Genomic DNA, 18,531 nt, shown 5'->3' with positions numbered 1-18,531 from the left:
TTTCCAATCAATCAGTCAATCAAATGTATTTATCAAGCCCATTTTACATCAGCCTGAAACACCACTGAGCAAGGAACAACAGGGTTGATGCACTTCTGGCTGTGCCGGGTGAACATTTTAAGAGTACAAATTGTAATAATTAATAAATACACATGGGCTGAGTCCAGAGTCAATAAAACCTAATCCAAGTCAGCAGTGTGAGCAGACGGACAAGGACTGGGGCAATGGGTGAGGGAGGAATGGTCAGCCAAGTGGCAGCCGAATTCGTCAGGTATCGTCAGTTTCCTGATCTGTAACACTACCAGGAATATTTTAGACAGGGATAGCTATGAGTCCTTCAGCCTGATATTTCCGAGGTGTGATCTAGGGACTCATGTCCTAAGTTTAAACGGAACAGGACTCAAAGAAAGTTAGACGCCCTATTCCCGTAAGCCCCTGGCACAGTAATATTGCAGCGCAGACAGAGGCACATCTAACTGCCCAAAACCATCAAACTGCTATCTAAACGTATTGGTCCGAAGCATAACATGGGTAAATCACAAAACATAATAATAACAAAACCAGAACACTCATTAAACATTCTTGTGGAAAATGTTCAACAGAATTTGTGAAACAATTACCATATTTTATATAAACTCTATATGAGATGTTAATGTATATTGTATATTGACAGAAAACATATAAGGATCCAGGAAAAGGTAGCATGGGAGAAATGATAAATGGCCCAATGGAAAGCAACAAAAAAAAAGTAGAGTAGCCGGGACCTTTATTAAAAATGGTTATTATTTGTATTATTATTATTTTACTGAGTAGCTCTCATTATCAAACATGTAAGAGACTGTGTTGAATGTAACACAATCATGTCTTGGCATGTAGGTTTCTCACTCACTGGTGGCACAACATCAGTTCAGCATACCATTAGTGTTTCGGCATACATTACTTTAGCATTCACTTGTTTTTTTCTCTCCTCTCATTAATTAAATTCAGTCCATTAAAAGGGCAATATAGGACTGGTGCATTCATACATTCACATTAAAACACATTGATTATTGAAAAATTTATAGAAATGCAGAGTGACTGTTTTATGCCATGAGAACTCCAAATAACCCATAAACAATGTCAAACAACATTAAACTTCAAAACATGGTTAAAACTACATGAGGCTGTTTTCTCTGTAGTTGACAGTGTCTACCCCAGTCCATTGCTTTTTGCTAAATTTAGGTGCCTATAGCTAGCTGACTTTGTTTGAATCCCAGATAAAAAGGTTCCGATCTGCAGTCCTTCCGTTGTCCCCTAGGTGAAGTACAAAGTAAAGGAAACACTTTGGTAAACTAATGTATCGTCATGCTACTATGGCTGGAAAAATAAATGTCACTTTAAAAGAGGGGTTTTTGGCATTTCTGGCTGGACAGAAACCCCTGGAAACTTAAACTTTGAATGCTCTCGTATCTCAACTCAGTGAACCTTTACTGAGTGATTTTCCTATGACAGCATTTTCGACAACCCCAAACAAAACACAAAATGATGGTCTTCCTAAAGGAAGAGTGCAGTCACATAACCTCCAATAGTGTTCCAACCTCTACATTGTATCCTGATGAAGACAGCATGTCTGTCGAAACGTTGGTCTTATTAAAAAAATGATATGCATTTGAGTTTAGAGTATGTGGCTTTTTCATTCATTTTGTTTCCAACCTCTACTACGACATTAAAATAATATTGTATCCTAGTGTAACACCTTAAATATGTTGAACGAGAAAGACCTCAAATATTTTGGAGTAACCCCTCAAATATGTTGAAAGAGTAACCCAACAAATGTGTTGAAGCAGTATCTAAAGATGTTCTTAGAATACAGGTGCAATCCATAACTGTAAACCCCAGCACTACTTAAAAAAATTGATGTGCGCACCCATGGAAATTCGTAGCAGGGGCCACTCTAAATTGCTCGTTTGCTGTCATAACTCAGCTCAGCTCAATGGCAAAGTGAAGTGCTGGTGTAGATCTTTCGATGTCAGACGAATAACAGCAACAGGTGATGGACAGCATTGCTCCGAAAACGTCAACAGAAGCCAGGAACAACCCTATCCAAGTATTTAAGATAATAGAGACGTAGGCCGCCAGGAGCGAAAACGCGTCCTCTTAAACTGCATGCATAAACACGTGCACACCTAATTTGCTGTCACGTGTCATTAATAGCAATTGGGAGCGAAGGACGCGAGGATAAGCTCGGGGGATAGGCTACATCCAATCCGCAAAGCACCAAATTCACTTGGGGTACACATGTATTTCAGTATTTTTTTTCTTTTCTAGTAAGAATTTAAACGAATTACTCAGATGAATACTTGACTAATTGAATCAGGTGTGCTAGTTGAGATAAACGCAAAATTGGAACTGGAGAAACATTTTGTGAAATTGGGAAAATGCGTTTTAAGAATACGTTTGGGGTACCCTGCTTGACGCAACAACATTATTAAGTAAAGTATGACAAGAATTGTGAAAATTGGAAAAATAGCAACATTTGTATATTTAAGCGTTTTTCATGTAACTGTTGGCGTGCGTCCCATTTAAACATGATCGAGGGATCCTGCAGTGTTTACGTCGTGAAGTAGGCTATTGAACACTCAATTGAATTTCCTACCTGATTTCGACCGCCTTCCTTTCGAAAATACCCCTCCCCTTTTACTCATTCATCCTGATTAACATTCCAGACACGGACTGACACAAAAACGACCGTGGATGACATAACAACAGCTATAGAAGAGGTAACGAAATATAGTGGACTGGACTGGGAAAAAGTGGATGAACAAAACATCAGTCTTTGAAAGACACCGTCTGTGTTTGCAACGCTACGGGAGGACAGGCTAGGTATGTTGCACCTTACTCATGAGTCGCGTTCTCTATTCCAGTGCGTTCTGTATTTTAGAATTATTGAAGCTCAGTTCTTCTATTTGAAAGTTTTAAACTACTGTTGCTTTAGAACATTGCTTTAGATTCTCATCAATCAGTTTCCCGGGAAGAGGTTACATTGTAGGCTGTGATGTCACTAGTATATGGTATTTTATAATTTATGTAATTAATTGGTTTCATTATTGACAGTTGAGACAATTTAAGTTCAAAATAATTACGAGTGAAAACGCAAAAAATATTTTGAGGTTCCTACATGTTAGAAAACATGAAAAACACCAAAAAATACATTTTAATTAGGACTCAATTGCTGCCCCTCAATTTCGGTACTTTGAGGTCCCTCCCCCTGCACTGGGACTTTTCCTTAACTATTTTATTTTTGAGATTGGAGAATACACTTTCTCTATGGCTCATTGAGATCCTTTGGATCTATATATAAATATATATTTTTAATGAAGCCTTACAACGCAGTATCTGCATGCAATAATATTTACCTAAGCCTATGCAGTGGTGTAGTCTATATTTTTGTAGTGAGTATACTGTGATTTCCCCTCCCAGCCTCATACTCGCCTGTCCCAGAGCAACACCCCATACACTAAGCACTGTGACGTTTCCATATACAAACTAGTATACAAGGACAACTGCTTCAGTATTGATGGCGTTTATTGAAAGCCCTGGAAAAACACTTAAAGTTGAGAACAGGTGAGACATATTTAACTTTTTGAAAAATGCAACTGAACCTGAACAGCACAGGACATCACACAGTAAGAAAACCAGCCATGCTCTTCCCTTAGAGATTATCCATCCATAACAGGTTCAAGGTATCAACAGGCCACTCATTAACTAATGTCTCAAGTTTAAGGCGAGTTAATATAACAGTTATATTTAAAGTATCAGTCATTTAATACCATTTATTGGATTATAATATAATCCAATAAAATAAGATATATTAAACTGATAATGAGCACTTTTACTTTTGGTACTTTAAGTAGCCTACAGTATATTTTGATGATAATTTTGTACTATTACTTAAGGACAATGTTGAATGCAGGTCTTGTAACTGACAAGTAATTTGTAACTCTACAACAACTCTACTTTTACTGCAATACACGATCTTCCACCTCTGTAAATCACCAACAACAGTTGTGCATGAATACCTGCAGCTGTGTTTAACACTGAAAACATATAGCTCAGGTCAGCGTTTACTCAGGGCTCTTAAGTTTTAAGGACAAGAGTGACACCTTTTTTGAGGAAGTAACCTCCTTTAATGTGCATATGACAATTATTCACCTCAATGATAAATTCATTAATTTTAATGAATTAATACACCCCTGGACTTGTAATATTTCAGATGTGTTTTGAGCAAGATTTCTGCTCATGTTCAAAACTTTGTGCACATTCAAAATATATCCGTGTTCTCTGAGATTTGGAGGAGTCGTGATATTTTGAGAGAAATAAAGTACCTAAAAAAACTATAAAAATAATCTACCTGCACCATAGTCTGCTGTGCATTACGTGATTGCTCTGCTGATAGGGTAAATCTCAGACCGTCTGACAGACACAGAGCCCCGTTTGCTTTTTACGTTGACTGTCACGCTCAATGTGTGACACTTGAGAGCCCTGGTGGTTTACCTGCAGCTCCGCTACAGTAGCAGCGAACCTTTAACGTTACCTACCGGTAACATGGTCTCTAAACAGTCCGCTCACAGTGAAGTCCTGCACGGATCACAGATGCGCGGTTTGTTATAAGAGCAGATTAATGGAGCCGCTCGGTGTTTGGCTAGCTAATAAGCCGTTTGCCTGTTACCTTGAGCTTTGTCTGAAGGCGCCGAGTGGCCAGCCAGGCTCCGACACACCCGACACATTCCGCACATCCGCCGATCAGTTTAACCAAGCTAACCCCCCCTCCCGGTACCGGTCAGAGAGGCGTGTTTACTTTGTGTCTCGGTCCTCGCTCCGGTCAGTTTTTAATTAGCCTACATTAGTAACAGTTAATTTAGTTATGGTATGAACTTAATCCTAGGGAAGGCAAACAATATAAGACATTTGTAACGAAATCCAAGACTTTATATACCAAATTCAAGGCCTGAGATGATCAAATTTAAGACTTTTTCAATGCTTTTAAAACACACACACACACACACAACATCATATAAGATACTGTCCATAGATATAGAACAATATATCTATGATACTGTCACTTACCAGGTAACAGTAACGTTGCGGTTGGATTGTCGGGCTGGTTTTCTGTAAAGGTAATCCGGTCGTCATGATCTGCGGCAGCTGTGTCACCCGACGCGGCAGTAGCTTCAGGGACGGACTTTTTAAAACTCTGAAATAGTGTTTTTTGGGTCTGTTTACGTTTCATTGGCTCTGCTCTACCTAGCTAGCTAGTTGCGAGAAACAACTTGTTGTTGCTTAGTAACGTTCATTGACATATATATACGGTATATAAGGTCACCATAGGTAACCAGGGCACCGCCACGGAAGCCTCAAAGGTCCAAGTGTCAGTGCTTCACAACACAGACGGGGTGAATTTATGAATGAAAATGAGAACGTTCTGTCACAACGATGTTGTTACGTATCATCGCGCTTTTGTAAGTGGGTATACGGAAATCCTTGACTTTTCCTAGTGGGTATACGGCGTATACCTGCGTATCACGTAGACTACACCACTGGGCCTACGTATTTACACAAATCTTGTGCTGGTGTATTTCTATGGGTGAGTGCAAGCGTGACTGTTAATTTTGCCAAATTAACAATTTAGTCTTTCGTTAACATCAGACTAGTTTTATTCTGGATAACAAGTCTTTGCTTAGTCAAGTCAATCTGACGTTGCACAATATGGAATTAAGGGAGCCTAAATATTAATTATTTAAATTATTAAAAGCAATTTAATAATTATAGAGTGAAATGACACTTTCAATCACATTGTAGTATTTTTTTCTTCTATTAAATGTATATTTAATTTACATTAGGGTTATTCAGAGTTTTAGAATGCTCATACAATCTCAGTGGGAGTAAGACTAAAATGGTTGACAAAATTAGTAAGTGTATATCCACCTCCTTGATAAAGATGAGCAAAACATAACATTAACAAAACGCTTAATGAGCTAAATTCCAATTTGCAGACATTAACCACAAAATCAACACTTTCCAAATGCCCTCAGTCTCAAGACTTGAATACCATTTAAAACCTGGGATTTAAACTGAGCAAGAGAAGACCAAAGGATCTCAATGAGCCATAGAGAAAGACCCCTTCCAGTGTAAGTTAAGGAAAAGTCCCAGTGCAGGGGGAGGGACCTCAAAGTACCGAAATTGAGGGGCAGCAATTGAGTCCTAATTAAAATGTATTCCACAAGTTGGAAAATTACCTTATAGCTCTTAACATTTATTTTACAGTTTTAAACTGTTATCAAGGGTGCAAGCCATTTGAGGAGAGGGTACGTGGACCCACTTCAGCAGGCACTGAGCAATGGAGGTTGATGTCTTTCTGGTTGAAAACCTGTTTAAAAGATGTCTGTCAAATTATTTTTCTGGGTGGGTGTCAGTGCTGGATGTCGAAAGTGTTCAGCAGAAACGCCAGTGTTTGTGGTCTTGGATACTACAAAGTATCAGACTTTCCACACGTATGTGGGTCCACACACGACCGCTTCACGTGGTTGCTGCAGCCTGGACAGAGTTGTCTTCGTCCTGCGAGCAGCCTGCACCATATCATCCTAAAGACGACGTATTGGGATGAAGTCTGGGGACGACCGTAAATTGAACTTGCTGAAATGTTCCTGGAAACATTTGGAGACTATTTCTTTGAGAGGCCACTCCTAGAATTCTCAGTGTGACAACGGGTTGAACGAGTCCTGAACGAGTCCTGAACGGGTTGAACGAGTCCTGAACGAGCCCTGAACGGGTTGCACCTGCCCTGAGCCCGCTGACCTGATGTTTATTTAGTCCCACTCTCCCTGTAAAAACCTAAGTTCTGTGTGTGTGAAGCACTTAGGAGGGCATCCATTTCCCTGGCACTGAAACCGCCCGGATGTTTATGCCATGCTCTAAGTCGCCTCGGACCCTCCGTTTGCCTGTTCTAACTTTCAACCAACATTATCTGAATAACTAGACGCCTGCTTTACATAGTAAACCAATACCATGGGGAGAGATCCATTTCTTTGCAGACGTGTGATGTACCTAATGAAAGGAACTTGTGTGCATTATTGAACTCTCCCGGTTGTGGCTTGAGTCATTACAGGAAAGGAAAACCAGCATTATTTCATTGAGGGCATAACATCTAGCACTAGACAGATTCCGCAAGATAAATGTTGATGTTAAAAAAACAGGTAGAGGTTGATTGAAATGCAACAATGTTTTTAAGTAGGGGTTTAATCAGTTCTGATCAATTCCCTTATTTCCGTGTCAGGCAGTTCATGTGGGCCTCCTTTGAGTTAAGTAAACAGTGACTGCCAGACAACAGTTTGGCCAAGTCCCAGTTCTAACTTAATGTGACTGGTTCTCTCACTGTCAACCCTTGAAGATGTTGTTTTTCCAGTCAAGGAAAAGGCCCATCGGTTTATTGGAAATCAGATGACCCTGAACATATTTAAATTTTATTTGACAAGCCAATTTATTATTTAAATGGACTAATAAATCACATTGTGTTGTTTCAAGTGATCAACAGAATGTTTATCATGTGTTTATTTTTAAGTAACCGTGATGAATTCTGTTTTATGAATATGTTCTCAGATCTGTCGATAATGATTCACCCCCAATGGAGGAACAAGGCCTGAAGAGCCATTTTTATTAAAAAAATTTTATGTTGTGTTTTGTTGAGGGCATCTCGTGAACACTAGTCAGATTCTGGAGCAGCGGACAGCTTCTGTTTCAAGGGCATCCTGCGAAGAGGACATGGTTAAAAAAAAATATACCGCCTCGTGTCTAGAAGCAAACTCCCAGAACGTACAGTTGCTTCGGGAAAGTATTCTTTCAGGAAAACAACATGATCCAGAGTGCACGGGCTCTCAGGCTGTTAATCTTTATGCATGAAAACAAACCCAAGCACACATCCAAGACTAGTGATGGACTGGCTTTGGGTCTATTGAGAGACCTCTACATCGCAGTTCACCGACACTTCCCATCCAGTTTGACAGAGCTTGAGAGGATCTCCAAAGAAGAATAAGAGAGAGTGCCCAAATCCAGATGTGCAGTTGGGATGGTTCTACAAAGAACTGAGAGATTTCAATTGTTTTTTTCAAAACATTTCTAAAAAAAAAAAATTCTCACTGTGAGATTAAGGAGTCTTGTCTACTTAAAAAAAAAATAAAAAAAAATAATGTAAATCAGTCTAACACCAGTGGAGAAAGTGAATGTGTCTGAATATTTCCTTATATTATACGTTCTAGACTAGACAGCTGACATTCATTGCACAATTCATCTTCATTGCAGTGAAATGGGCCCTGAAGTCTTCAAATGTCACTTTCTGTTTTCAGCTTGTTCAGACACGCTCATGCTTGTCACCTCACGCTTCATGTTCTCCCTCTGTCTTCCAAAAGTGTAGTTGGTTTTTGGCGTGACGGTTTTCTGTGCTGTAAAGACCATCTCCCATGGGTGGGGTGTGTGGGCAGCAGTCCTTCACTAAAGCAAGTCGCCCTAGATGAATAAGAGCATTGACTAATATTAGTGTGATGCATTGAACACTTAGGCTCCTACTTCATTCTGCCACCTAACAAGATTAATTATCACTTCAGTCTTGTATTGTGTCGTTTTCATTAGTGGGCAAACTACAGAGATCTTTTTTTTTTATACTATTTTTATTTCTCATGGAAAGCTGTGTTTTTAAACTCCATGGATTAACGGCTCACACTTTAACTGAGAGCTGTATCCTAATTTGCTGTTGTCTCTCCAAGATGAAGTGGGAGGCAAGTTGTCATGGATCCAGCCATGCCTGTTTAGCGTGAGCTTTTGTCTGTCGCCCTTCAGCCGTCTCTGCAAATCAGCCCGTCTTCGCGCCGCAACACCCCAGTTGACAATGAACCCCCCCTCACCGCGCTCCACCCGGCTCAGTCCGTGCCTGTCACCGTTAGTTCTCTCTGTGTTGGAACGGAGGGTCTTTATGTTGCAGCTTCTTCAGGCCTTTCTGTGGTACTTTACCCACAATCCCACAGCGTCGGGCATTGTCAGCTCTGTCAGTGTCATGCCATGCGGCCAACCGGCACCGACGCTCTATTCAGGAGGTTACTGAACAGGGAGGCCCCTAATGCTCTCACAGATAGTGTCTCTGTTTTTCTCTCCTCCTCTGGGTGTTTTTCTCTCCTCCTCTGGGTGCTGGTCGGTGAGACAGCCGTCGGTGGAGTGGAGCCACTCTCCTCGGACAGCTGCCAGGCAAGGTGTTCTCCGTCCCCCGAGGCTGAGCGGATTAGATAACTCCACACAGGACTGAGCGCATCTCCACTCCTCTGGACAGGACCGCCTTATTTACTGTGAATGCGGAGGGGAGGTGACAATGTCAAGGGACAGCTGTGGTCGAATATGCTGCAGGGGGCTGTATAGCTGCTATTGGAAGCATCCCAGTGAGAGGAAACGAAAAGTAAGTATGTCAGACTGCCCTGGAGGTTTCATTGAGACTGATGTGGGTTTTGGTACTAACCTCTCCTTTGTCCTCCATATCCTCATCGTAGATCTTGTAACTAATTGTCATTTGCTTTGTTTGAAACAGGTGTTGAGTAACCGTGAATACTACCCAGCTCGAGTGTGTTCATGTATTGTACGTGGGGAGTGTCTCAGTGCGCGTGTATATTTGCATCAAAAATCTTTAATTTTGTAGGGTAGAAACTGCGCCAGGTCCAGATTGTCCCAGACTTCCGGTACTTGTTCCTTGCCATGTGGTTCTACAGTGGTTCTTCTCCCGCGTTCCTCTTCCTGTGATCCGGGATCAACTTCTGTATCTTGCTGATGTTGAGGAGCAGGTCATTGTTCAGCCTGGATCGGTTGCCCCAGGTCAGCCACAGTTGCCCTGGACGGCAAGTGGAAATGGCTTCTGATTAAAGTCTGATTAAAAATAGGTTTGATTAAAGTCATTATCCTCAATCCATTGGCGCCCGTCACTGGGGCGTGTCCCGTGCGATTCAGCTGGGAACTTCCTCCAATGTGTTCCACTTTTGAACCTTCTCGAGTGATTGTAAAGCATTTCATTGGACCGTGTTTTTTTTCTTTTATTATCAGACTGCTGTGCGTGCGTAATGGGAGGCGTCCGTTGAAAAACCAACGGGAGATGTTGCGGAATGTTATTTGAGAGGAATTCATTCAGAAGGGTTGTGTAAATAACACCTGGGTAATTGGCAGGAGGGAGAATATGGGCAGAGCCGGGCATGGGAAGGTTGGCCACGGTTATTGGGCTGAACCGACATGCTGTTACTTGTTGGGGGGGGGGGGGGGGATGGGATTTCGTTTTTTTGGGCCACCGCTGTGACAAATCATTAAAGTCCAAGGCATCTGTTTTGATACCACTAAATGGGAGTGAATGCTGATGGGTGTTAATTTTTCTTTGAGTGACTGGGGGACGAGGTGGTATTTTGACACTTTAATGAAGTTTGAAAATTAGTGGGAGACAAATTGAAGGGTTGGTAGCAGGGAATTTAACGCTGATTTACCCCATGGGGGGGGGGGGGTTGTTTGTCACCATTAGGCCAGGATGCTGCTGGTTGATGTAGCTTGTGGAACTGTGGGCGAAACCCAACATGAAGAGGCCTTGGATTGTCTCCAACAGCCCCAAGGAGACTAACTGTCAAAACCTGTAGAGGGAGAGACACACACACACACACACACACACACACACTGTCCACGTATGTCAAGTGTGGATACGACACCTGTTTCAAATGTTTTCGTGCCACTGATTTAGAACGATTTAGTGATCACTTTTATTCACCTTCAGAATTCATGAGAATTGAAACCAACATTTGAGTGAAACCGACACCAGTTGTTGCCTATTTTTCGTGCCTTCCAGGAACACCTATGACCATGTTTCAACGTTTCCCTGACAATCCCGTTCATACAGTTTCCACACGTTGATGTCGCTACAAATGAGGTTTGGAGACCTGATCGCGGCTGGTTCTTCTTGTTACAGTGTTCCTGCTGCTGGTTCGGCCTTGTCACTGTGGTGTCTCTGCTGTCTCTCTGCTGGATGTACGTCTGCCTGACCACGTTTAACGACCGGGAAGATGTGAACTGGTGAGCTCCGTGTATGCAGCGTGCCGAGACGTGCCGTGCACGCACACGAACGCGAGCATCACCCCTTTAACTCAGTCCCTGTGATCTGCCCTCCATTGTCTCTTGCAGGAAGGCCTTTTCAATTCTGAGACGGTGGGTGAACTGGTTTCTGGTGCTCATCATCCTGTCCGCTTTGCTGACCGTCTACTTCCTGCTGTTGCTGGTGAGAGGCCACCTGCCTGTGGTCTGAATTAATGTCATTCATGTTAGCTGTGTTGCAATAACTTTCTAATTGCAGGCGTTTGCGCTGTTTCAACTGGCCTTGAAGGAGCCGTTGGACTTGCATTGCCTGCACAAGGTATTTAAGATTTTTTTTTTTACCCAGATTAGTTCCCTGTAAATGTGCTTTTTGTTGCGTAACATGGCAGGAGCGTGGGCGATTAACGGCATGATCCTACATCGTGTCGCCCTGTAATCTTAGCTTTAACCCTGGTTTTTAATGCCTGTGTCTTGTGGTTTTCAGGCATTCCTGTTTGTCGGCGTGGTCTTCATGGCATTGGGTGCCACTGGAATAAGCATACTGTGGAAGGTAGAATGGCATACTGTCCTGCTGTCACTTCAGGTAAAGAAAAGAACGGTATTCCAGCATTTCCCTTGTAACAGACACTGAGCCGCCCATTGGCTTTTTCCATCCGGCTACGCACAAGAACTACGCAAAACAAATTGATAACGCAATGACGGCAAAAAAAACCATGGGTAAACAAAATTAACTTTTTATAAAGGAGGACCTACCTTGATTAACATGGAAGGTCCCAGGGTCCCTCCGTAACCATGAATTGGGTGTGCCTGGAATGTGTGGGCCGGAGTGTCCCAGCTGGGGTGGAAAAGCAACTGTGTTACGGGTCATGATTTTGACAGAACCACGTGACGCTCCATACGGTCTGATGCTCTGTGTGTAACGTTCATCACTCTCAGGCCACGGCTCCATTCCTACAGATGGGAGGGGTCGGAGCCTTGACTCTGGTCAGCTGGGTGGTCTTCAGAGGGTTCCATAGAGCCCGCAGAACAGGTTAGAGCTGATGCTGAACTCCTGTGTAACATGACGTCATCCGTTTGTCAGATGTACAGAACACCTCTATAGATGGTTTGGTCATTTATTGACACAATATCACTTAGTTCTGTGAACGCTTGGATGAAAGCCCGCTCACACACCAGCCGTTAGAAACACAGTGAGGTTGACTAAATGCAGCACCTTCTTTAAATAACGATGACATGTATCTAATTTGTCTGTCTGTGGTTGCCCTCTCAGTTTCTAAGATCTTTGTCATGGCGGTATTTCTTGGCGTGTCCGTGGCAATCTTCCTGAGCCCTCTCCTCATCCAATCACCTTGCCTGATGGAGCCGAAGCAACGGCTGCCCCCTAAACCTAATCTCATTGGTCATCGCGGGGCGCCAATGGTAAGGACTGGTTCCACTGCCAGAATAATAATGATCTAAGCAGGTACCCAATTTCCGTCAGGTAATTAGGGGTTGTAGGTTCATAAAATATGTCATTAGGGCTAAAAGATTGTGTGTTAGAATTCGGACAAATTCCGAAAATAGACAATTCCTTCTACTGTCCCTGTGTTCAGCTGGCCCCAGAGAACACGCTGATGTCATTCCAGAGGAGCACAGAGTGTGGCGTGATTGCCTTTGAGACAGACGTGCAGCTCAGGTACCCCTGGGGGCCAAGAGGGGCCCTGGGCCTCAGATGTGAAGAATCAAAGGGCTCAGTGTTTTCCAATTGTTTTCAGCTTAATAGTAATAATAATAAATAATGCATGGGAATAATTGTACATTTTTCAAAGACCCAAAGATGCTTTTTGTTGACCCCCCCCCCCTCCCCCCCCAGTAAGGACGGCATTCCTTTCCTGATGCATGATCACAACAGTCATTTCCTGATAAGGACTACAGATGTTCTCCAGAAGTTCCCTGGGAAGGACTTTAGCCATAGCACAAACCTCACCTGGGATGAGCTTAAGAGGTTAAACGCTGGTGACTGGTTCTTGACAGTGAGTATGACATTGAATTTTATAAGTCTCGGGGGTGTTTTAATTTGAAATCCTTTTTGGTGTTCACAGTAAACAAAGCATCTAGCTCTTTGTTTTCTGTGAAGGGTCTCAGGGAAAAAGCTTGACTTTTAACAGAGGTGTTCTCCATAAATACCTGATTATTATTTTTGTTTTGCAATGGTTTCTAGTCAGTGATATGACCAGTCTTCAATAACTGTATTGGCAAAGTACTGTATGAACTGTTCTTCAATGTTTTTATTATTTTCCAGAATGTAGCCGTGTTCCCATTACAATTTATTGAGGTAGTTGCATAGTAGTCTGATTTGGCTTTTCTAATATGCTTTATATACATATTTCTCAGATGCCTTCCAGATAACCAGTCAGAAGCTGTTTTTCTTCCCTCAGCCCATGACATATCTTTATTATAGATAGCATCAGATATATCTGAAGTAAATCAGGATGTTGATCTATTCTGCAATCTTGCTCCTTTGAAAGACGTGCTTATCAGCAATGGAGCTACTGAAGTAAAATGCTCTAAAGCCATCTGTATTTGAGGAGAAAAAAATAAATCCATCAGCTATAATAAAGATCAATGCTTTATCATAAAAATTACTGTAGTTCATTTTAGTGATAATAGGAGGTAAGGTCCTTTTTGGATTGTTTCTGGTTCACAGGAAAATGATCACTAACATCCAGTGGAAAAACGCCCCAAGCCATGTATCTTTGACATAAAGATTACCATGATTGTCTCCCTTCCAGAACGATCCATTCGGCTCAGTGTCCCAGCTCTCAGAGCAGGAGAAAGAGACTGCTGGGAACCAGACAATTCCGTCACTACTGCAGCTCTTGAACCTGTCCAGAACCCATAACATCTCTGTCATCTTTGACCTAAAAAATCATCTGGAAATCAATGACACTCTGAACACTGCGAAAACAATCCTCAAATCAGAAATCCCCCAAGACCTGGTGAGTGGAACATCTGCCAGTATCACTGCTTTGTCAGTCCTGTTTTCTCTAGGTAAAGTATATCCCTGTTACAGTCCTGAGTGTGGTGAACATCTTCCTATAGATCCTCTGGCTTCCCTCCAGGCACCGGGAGGATGTAAGGAAAATCGCCCCACAGTTCAAACAGGTCTATGACCGTGTGTCTGAGATGGACCGTGATGGAGGTGATCATCTCAACCTCAAATACAGCGAGTTGCGCGCTGCCGAGATTAGGTGAGTATCTCAATTGGCCAATAATATCACAGAACTCTGGCCATGAACCTAAATTCCAAAATCGTACCTGCACTCACTCATTGCTTACAATAGTTAAGGGGCTGTATGTTGGCATGCTAAGACCTGGTGCTTCTGTAGATTGAGGCTGGCATGCTTCCGGCCTCAGTGGGGTAATTAGATTTTTTTTTTGGGGGGGTTTTCAATTAGGTGGGTTTTTAATGGCAGGGAGAACAGCAGCTATACCTTCTCTCATTGTAACACTGCAGTTCCAGTTATCGGTGTAGTGAAACACACGGCTCTGAATATTTTGGGGAAATTGTTGCTCAATGTGTGGTGCAGTGTTTAATCAAAATGATTTAGCGTACCGATCTGTGGACTTCCAGTGGTGTTGTGATTGAAGAGGTACCTTGATACAGTAAAAAGTGAAAGTCTCATTCAGAAATGGCATATTGCCATCCTTTTCACCTGACCTTTTTGTCTGATGTTTGTTTGTCAGGTCCCTTCGCAACAGGAATGTGTCGGTGAACCTCTGGGTGGTGAATGAGCGATGGCTCTTCTCACTGGCTTGGTGCTCTGGGGCCAGCTCTGTGACCACCAATGCCTGCCCCCTTCTCAAGGACATGACCAGTCCTGATTGGACAATGGTACGAACCCACACTGACCACATTCATCTTTACCAAGTCAGCATTTCTGAACGCTAGCTAGCATGCTGTATGGACGGGTTTGTTTGTGCAGGCCATCTATGGATCATATGACCTTACCTGTAAGGTGTGTTGATGTGCTTGAGTCTGTCTGTTTCAGGAAACTAGAACGTACATGATAATTTGGATCACAGTGGATCTGGGATCCTTGCTGATAATGTTTTCACTGTTCATCTTTCAGTGGTGAGTAGATCCAAATCATTTGGAAAAGACAAGTGGTTTTATTTTGAGGGCTGGATTTGTTCAATTTACTCTTTGTTCTTTGTAAAAGGTGGTGTTATGGACATTCTGAAGGTAGGTTTTACTAGCAAACGATCAACAGTAATAGACATGAAAAAGGTTTAATTGACTGCCCCTTTTTAGCATTGTTTATGTTAATTCTATATTCCAACTTATGTGCCATCTTCAGCTTCCTGGATAAGTTCTGGACATTGATGCATTTTTTTTTGTCTCTAATCCAAAATGTTGGCTTTAAATTCAAACTATGACACTTAAGGCAAAACTGTCTGTAGTCCAGGCCTGACAGAACATCACCAGAGAAGATGCCGACATCTGGTGTCTCTGTCGACTGGCAGATATTGCATTCAAAAGAGATGTGCACAAGGCTAAATTTGTACATTGTATTCCTCTGTTCCAATTATTTTCATGCCCTGAAATGGAGGAACTTGGTAACAAGTTTGGTCTTGTTACCTAGTTCCTATAGTGAAAACAATTTTCATTGTTTTCACCCACAATAAAAGGTTATTTTCACAAATAACCTGAAAAGCTGAGTATTTATACTATAACTTGGCAGTCATTCTTTAGTTTCAAATAAAGTGCATCGCTGTTCAGTATTTATGCAGGGCAGTGTCTGGTATAATAAATGTTTTAAAATGGCTGTTAATGGCTCACAAATTAACATGAAGCAAAGCACTTTTTTTATAGTAATGTTATTGAATCTGAATAATTTAATCTGTAGTTAAATGGTGAAATAAGTGATTTTCACATTTCTACTATTGGTCAAATGGACCAAGATTCCAGAGTAGTACATTAACACTGTCTTTAATAAAGTAAAATAATTCTGATCTTCTCTACAGGGAAAGGGAAGCAAAGAAAGGAAGTTTCCGTCTGGAATCGGAGAGAACTGTCCCCCTTCTTGTAAGGAGCTAAAACTGTCCCCCCCTGTAAAAAATCAGTTGGTTAGATATATTTTTATGACACAATATTACCATCTGTGAAGATTTTCTTGATTAAATCAGGTAAATGTAATATTTGAAAAGCTAATCCTCACACACACAGTTAGGATTGTAACTCTACAAACTTATGCTGTGATAAGAAACGAACCAGCTTGGCAAGATATGGTTTGAGGCATGGGCATTTTGGGGAATTTGACATCGCAAAAAGTGGGGTAAAAGTATAATAATTTTAAAAAACGACAATTGTATAACAAGTCTAAAAAAAAGGTATTAGTTTAAATAATATAATTTCCCCCTTTTTGCATGCAATGAAGTTTAGCCTTCATTATTTAATTTCATGCAGTCTCCCATGTTCATTTTGAGGATGACTATTAAACATTCATCCAGAGAATTTCATTGTCATTGTACTTCAACATACAGTACCTTTGGAAAGTAGTCAGTCTCTTAATCTTCTCCACATTTTTATGGACTTAATAGTATATATTTGTTTGCCCTCAGTTTACACACAATTCCCCAAAATGATGAATCTCATATGTACCTATGTATTCTGACCTTTTTTCAGTGCTTTGTAGAACCACTTTTGGCCACAATGACAACTGACTTTTCTTGGATGTGATCCTACTCGATGTTCAGTAGTGTCCAAACGGGGTCGTTAAAGGACGTTCAGACTCTTCCCAAAACCTCCCCAGTTTTGCCTTGGCTTTCCCTTTAGGGTTTGTATTAGCCAAGGGATGAATGACAGTTTTTTACTTTGTTTTTGATAGATCTAGTGCTTGGCATTCAGGAATAGAAGTTAGATTGTCTCATCAGAACAGAGAATTTTTATGTTCTGAGTCCCTCTGGTGCTGTTTCTTATGCTTTTTACCCGGGATTGGCTTTCTTCTAGCTACTATACTATCAAGGCCTGATTAATGGATTGTTGCAAAAATGATTGTCCATATAGCAGGTTTTCCCCATCTCTGCAGAGAAAGAAACTCTGTTAGTGGCCATTGATTTCTTGGTCAATTCCCAGACCAAGCCTCATCTTGCTTGGATACTTAGTTTGTTCAGACGGCCAGCTCTACAAGGAGTCTTGGTTGTTCCGAACTTCTTCCATTTCACAATGATTGATATATATATATATATATTTTTTTTTTTAACCTTCTCCAGATCTATGCCTTGACATTATTCTGTCTCAGAGGTCTACAAAATGTTTCCTGATTCGGTTTTCTTTCTGACATGCACTGTGAATTGTGGGTCATTACATTCTAAATCATGTCCAATCAATGGGATTCGCCACAGACTCAAAGTTCTAGGGACACCCGAGGAATGATCAAAGGACATAGGATGTTTGAGGTCAATGTGAAGGGTCATGGAAAAGGGTCTGAATGCTTAGGTACATTATGTAGGCACAAATCTCTCCGGTCTTGTCTTTGTCAATTTGTGATGGCAAGTAAAATAACTGTGGAGAAAGCAAAAGGTGTCTACTTTATAACGATTGGTAAGTTATGGTGTGTACATAGAATGTGTTGGTACGACACTATGGAGAAAATTATGATGTGAAAGGATGCCAATCTGTTTTTTCAGTGATAAATGTCAGTGTCTTTTCAGTGCCCTTACGGTTGCATTCTGAATGAGATTGAGATTTGAATGTAATTTGATCGAGATCATGTCATTGGCAGATGTAGTGTGCCTTTGCGTCTAATAAAAGTGTTTTACTACGGTCTGTCTGTGGAATGTGTTCAGGTGCTGCCTCTTGCCGATAGCAATGTCTCTGTTACAACCAGGAGATGGCAGCCGTGACAAACTTTTGTACTTCGCGAGATTAACGTTTCCTCGTGGTGTTGCTGACGATGCTAGAATGGGTGCAGTTCTGATGACAGGTGCAGTTGATGATAAGCATAAAGATTATTGTATTATAAATATATTTTTGTATTACAATAACTGTTTGTAGTAGGGCGTGTTTAAACATTTTATTTTTTATATCGGTCCGTATACTCAAGTGGTATTCCAACCATTTGGGGGGAGGGGGGCGGCATTTTTTAGGCTGAATATCTGTGCATCCCATTTTGGGCGAGCATAATTTCTTACGGGCCACCACAAATGTAATAAAACAATCTTGAATATCGATTGAATTTGTGTGTGTTTATATATATATTTCTCAAATGTTTGTAAGTAAATAGAGTTGTAGTTTGTTCAATTTCGTATTTCGAGAAAAATATATGACCGAAAAAAGTATATTTTTGCAGTTCTCCCGCGACACCACAAGATGTCAAGATCCTGACTTTAAATACAACTCTTCTGGCATACTCG

At 41.4% G+C, this 18,531-nt stretch overlaps 1 protein-coding gene across 4 annotated transcripts; it reads left to right on the top strand.

The window, feature by feature from the left end:
- The first annotated feature begins 2,208 nt into the window (after nucleotides 1-2,208).
- On the top strand, nucleotides 2,209-18,348 carry gdpd2 (glycerophosphodiester phosphodiesterase domain containing 2). 4 transcript variants are annotated; one of them, XM_020045802.3, is made up of 17 exons: nucleotides 2,209-2,271; nucleotides 2,706-2,862; nucleotides 9,230-9,475; nucleotides 11,012-11,115; nucleotides 11,224-11,317; nucleotides 11,393-11,452; nucleotides 11,618-11,716; nucleotides 12,070-12,163; nucleotides 12,404-12,552; nucleotides 12,726-12,808; nucleotides 12,986-13,145; nucleotides 13,905-14,111; nucleotides 14,215-14,363; nucleotides 14,860-15,007; nucleotides 15,165-15,247; nucleotides 15,336-15,358; nucleotides 16,141-18,348. In XM_020045802.3, exons 3-17 carry the CDS (start codon nucleotides 9,392-9,394, stop codon nucleotides 16,203-16,205), a joined length of 1,602 nt encoding a protein of 533 aa, XP_019901361.2. In that variant the 5' UTR covers nucleotides 2,209-2,271; nucleotides 2,706-2,862; nucleotides 9,230-9,391; the 3' UTR covers nucleotides 16,206-18,348. The 4 variants fall into 4 exon arrangements, with proteins under 4 accessions (XP_019901361.2, XP_019901360.2, XP_019901362.2 ...); XM_020045801.3 differs by lacking the exon at nucleotides 2,209-2,271 and having other exon boundaries at nucleotides 2,291-2,862; XM_029119430.2 differs by lacking the exons at nucleotides 2,209-2,271; nucleotides 2,706-2,862 and adding an exon at nucleotides 3,317-3,603.
- The last annotated feature ends 183 nt before the right edge of the window (nucleotides 18,349-18,531 follow it).

This window comes from Esox lucius, chromosome 4 (assembly GCF_011004845.1).
Source record: "Esox lucius isolate fEsoLuc1 chromosome 4, fEsoLuc1.pri, whole genome shotgun sequence".
NCBI lineage: Eukaryota > Metazoa > Chordata > Actinopteri > Esociformes > Esocidae > Esox > Esox lucius.
Note: the sequence above shows the minus strand (reverse complement) of the source record. Positions and strands in the feature narration are given on the sequence as shown.

Excerpts from the sequence above, each read along its gene's own strand:
- gdpd2 (XM_020045802.3), top strand. The coding sequence starts at position 9,392 with ATGTCAAGGGACAGCTGTGGTCGAATATGCTGCAGGGGGCTGTATAGC. Across the intron at positions 11,717-12,069 it reads CTGTCCTGCTGTCACTTCAG|GCCACGGCTCCATTCCTACA; the intron begins GTAAAGAAAAGA and ends CATCACTCTCAG. Across the intron at positions 15,359-16,140 it reads GTGTTATGGACATTCTGAAG|GGAAAGGGAAGCAAAGAAAG; the intron begins GTAGGTTTTACT and ends TCTTCTCTACAG.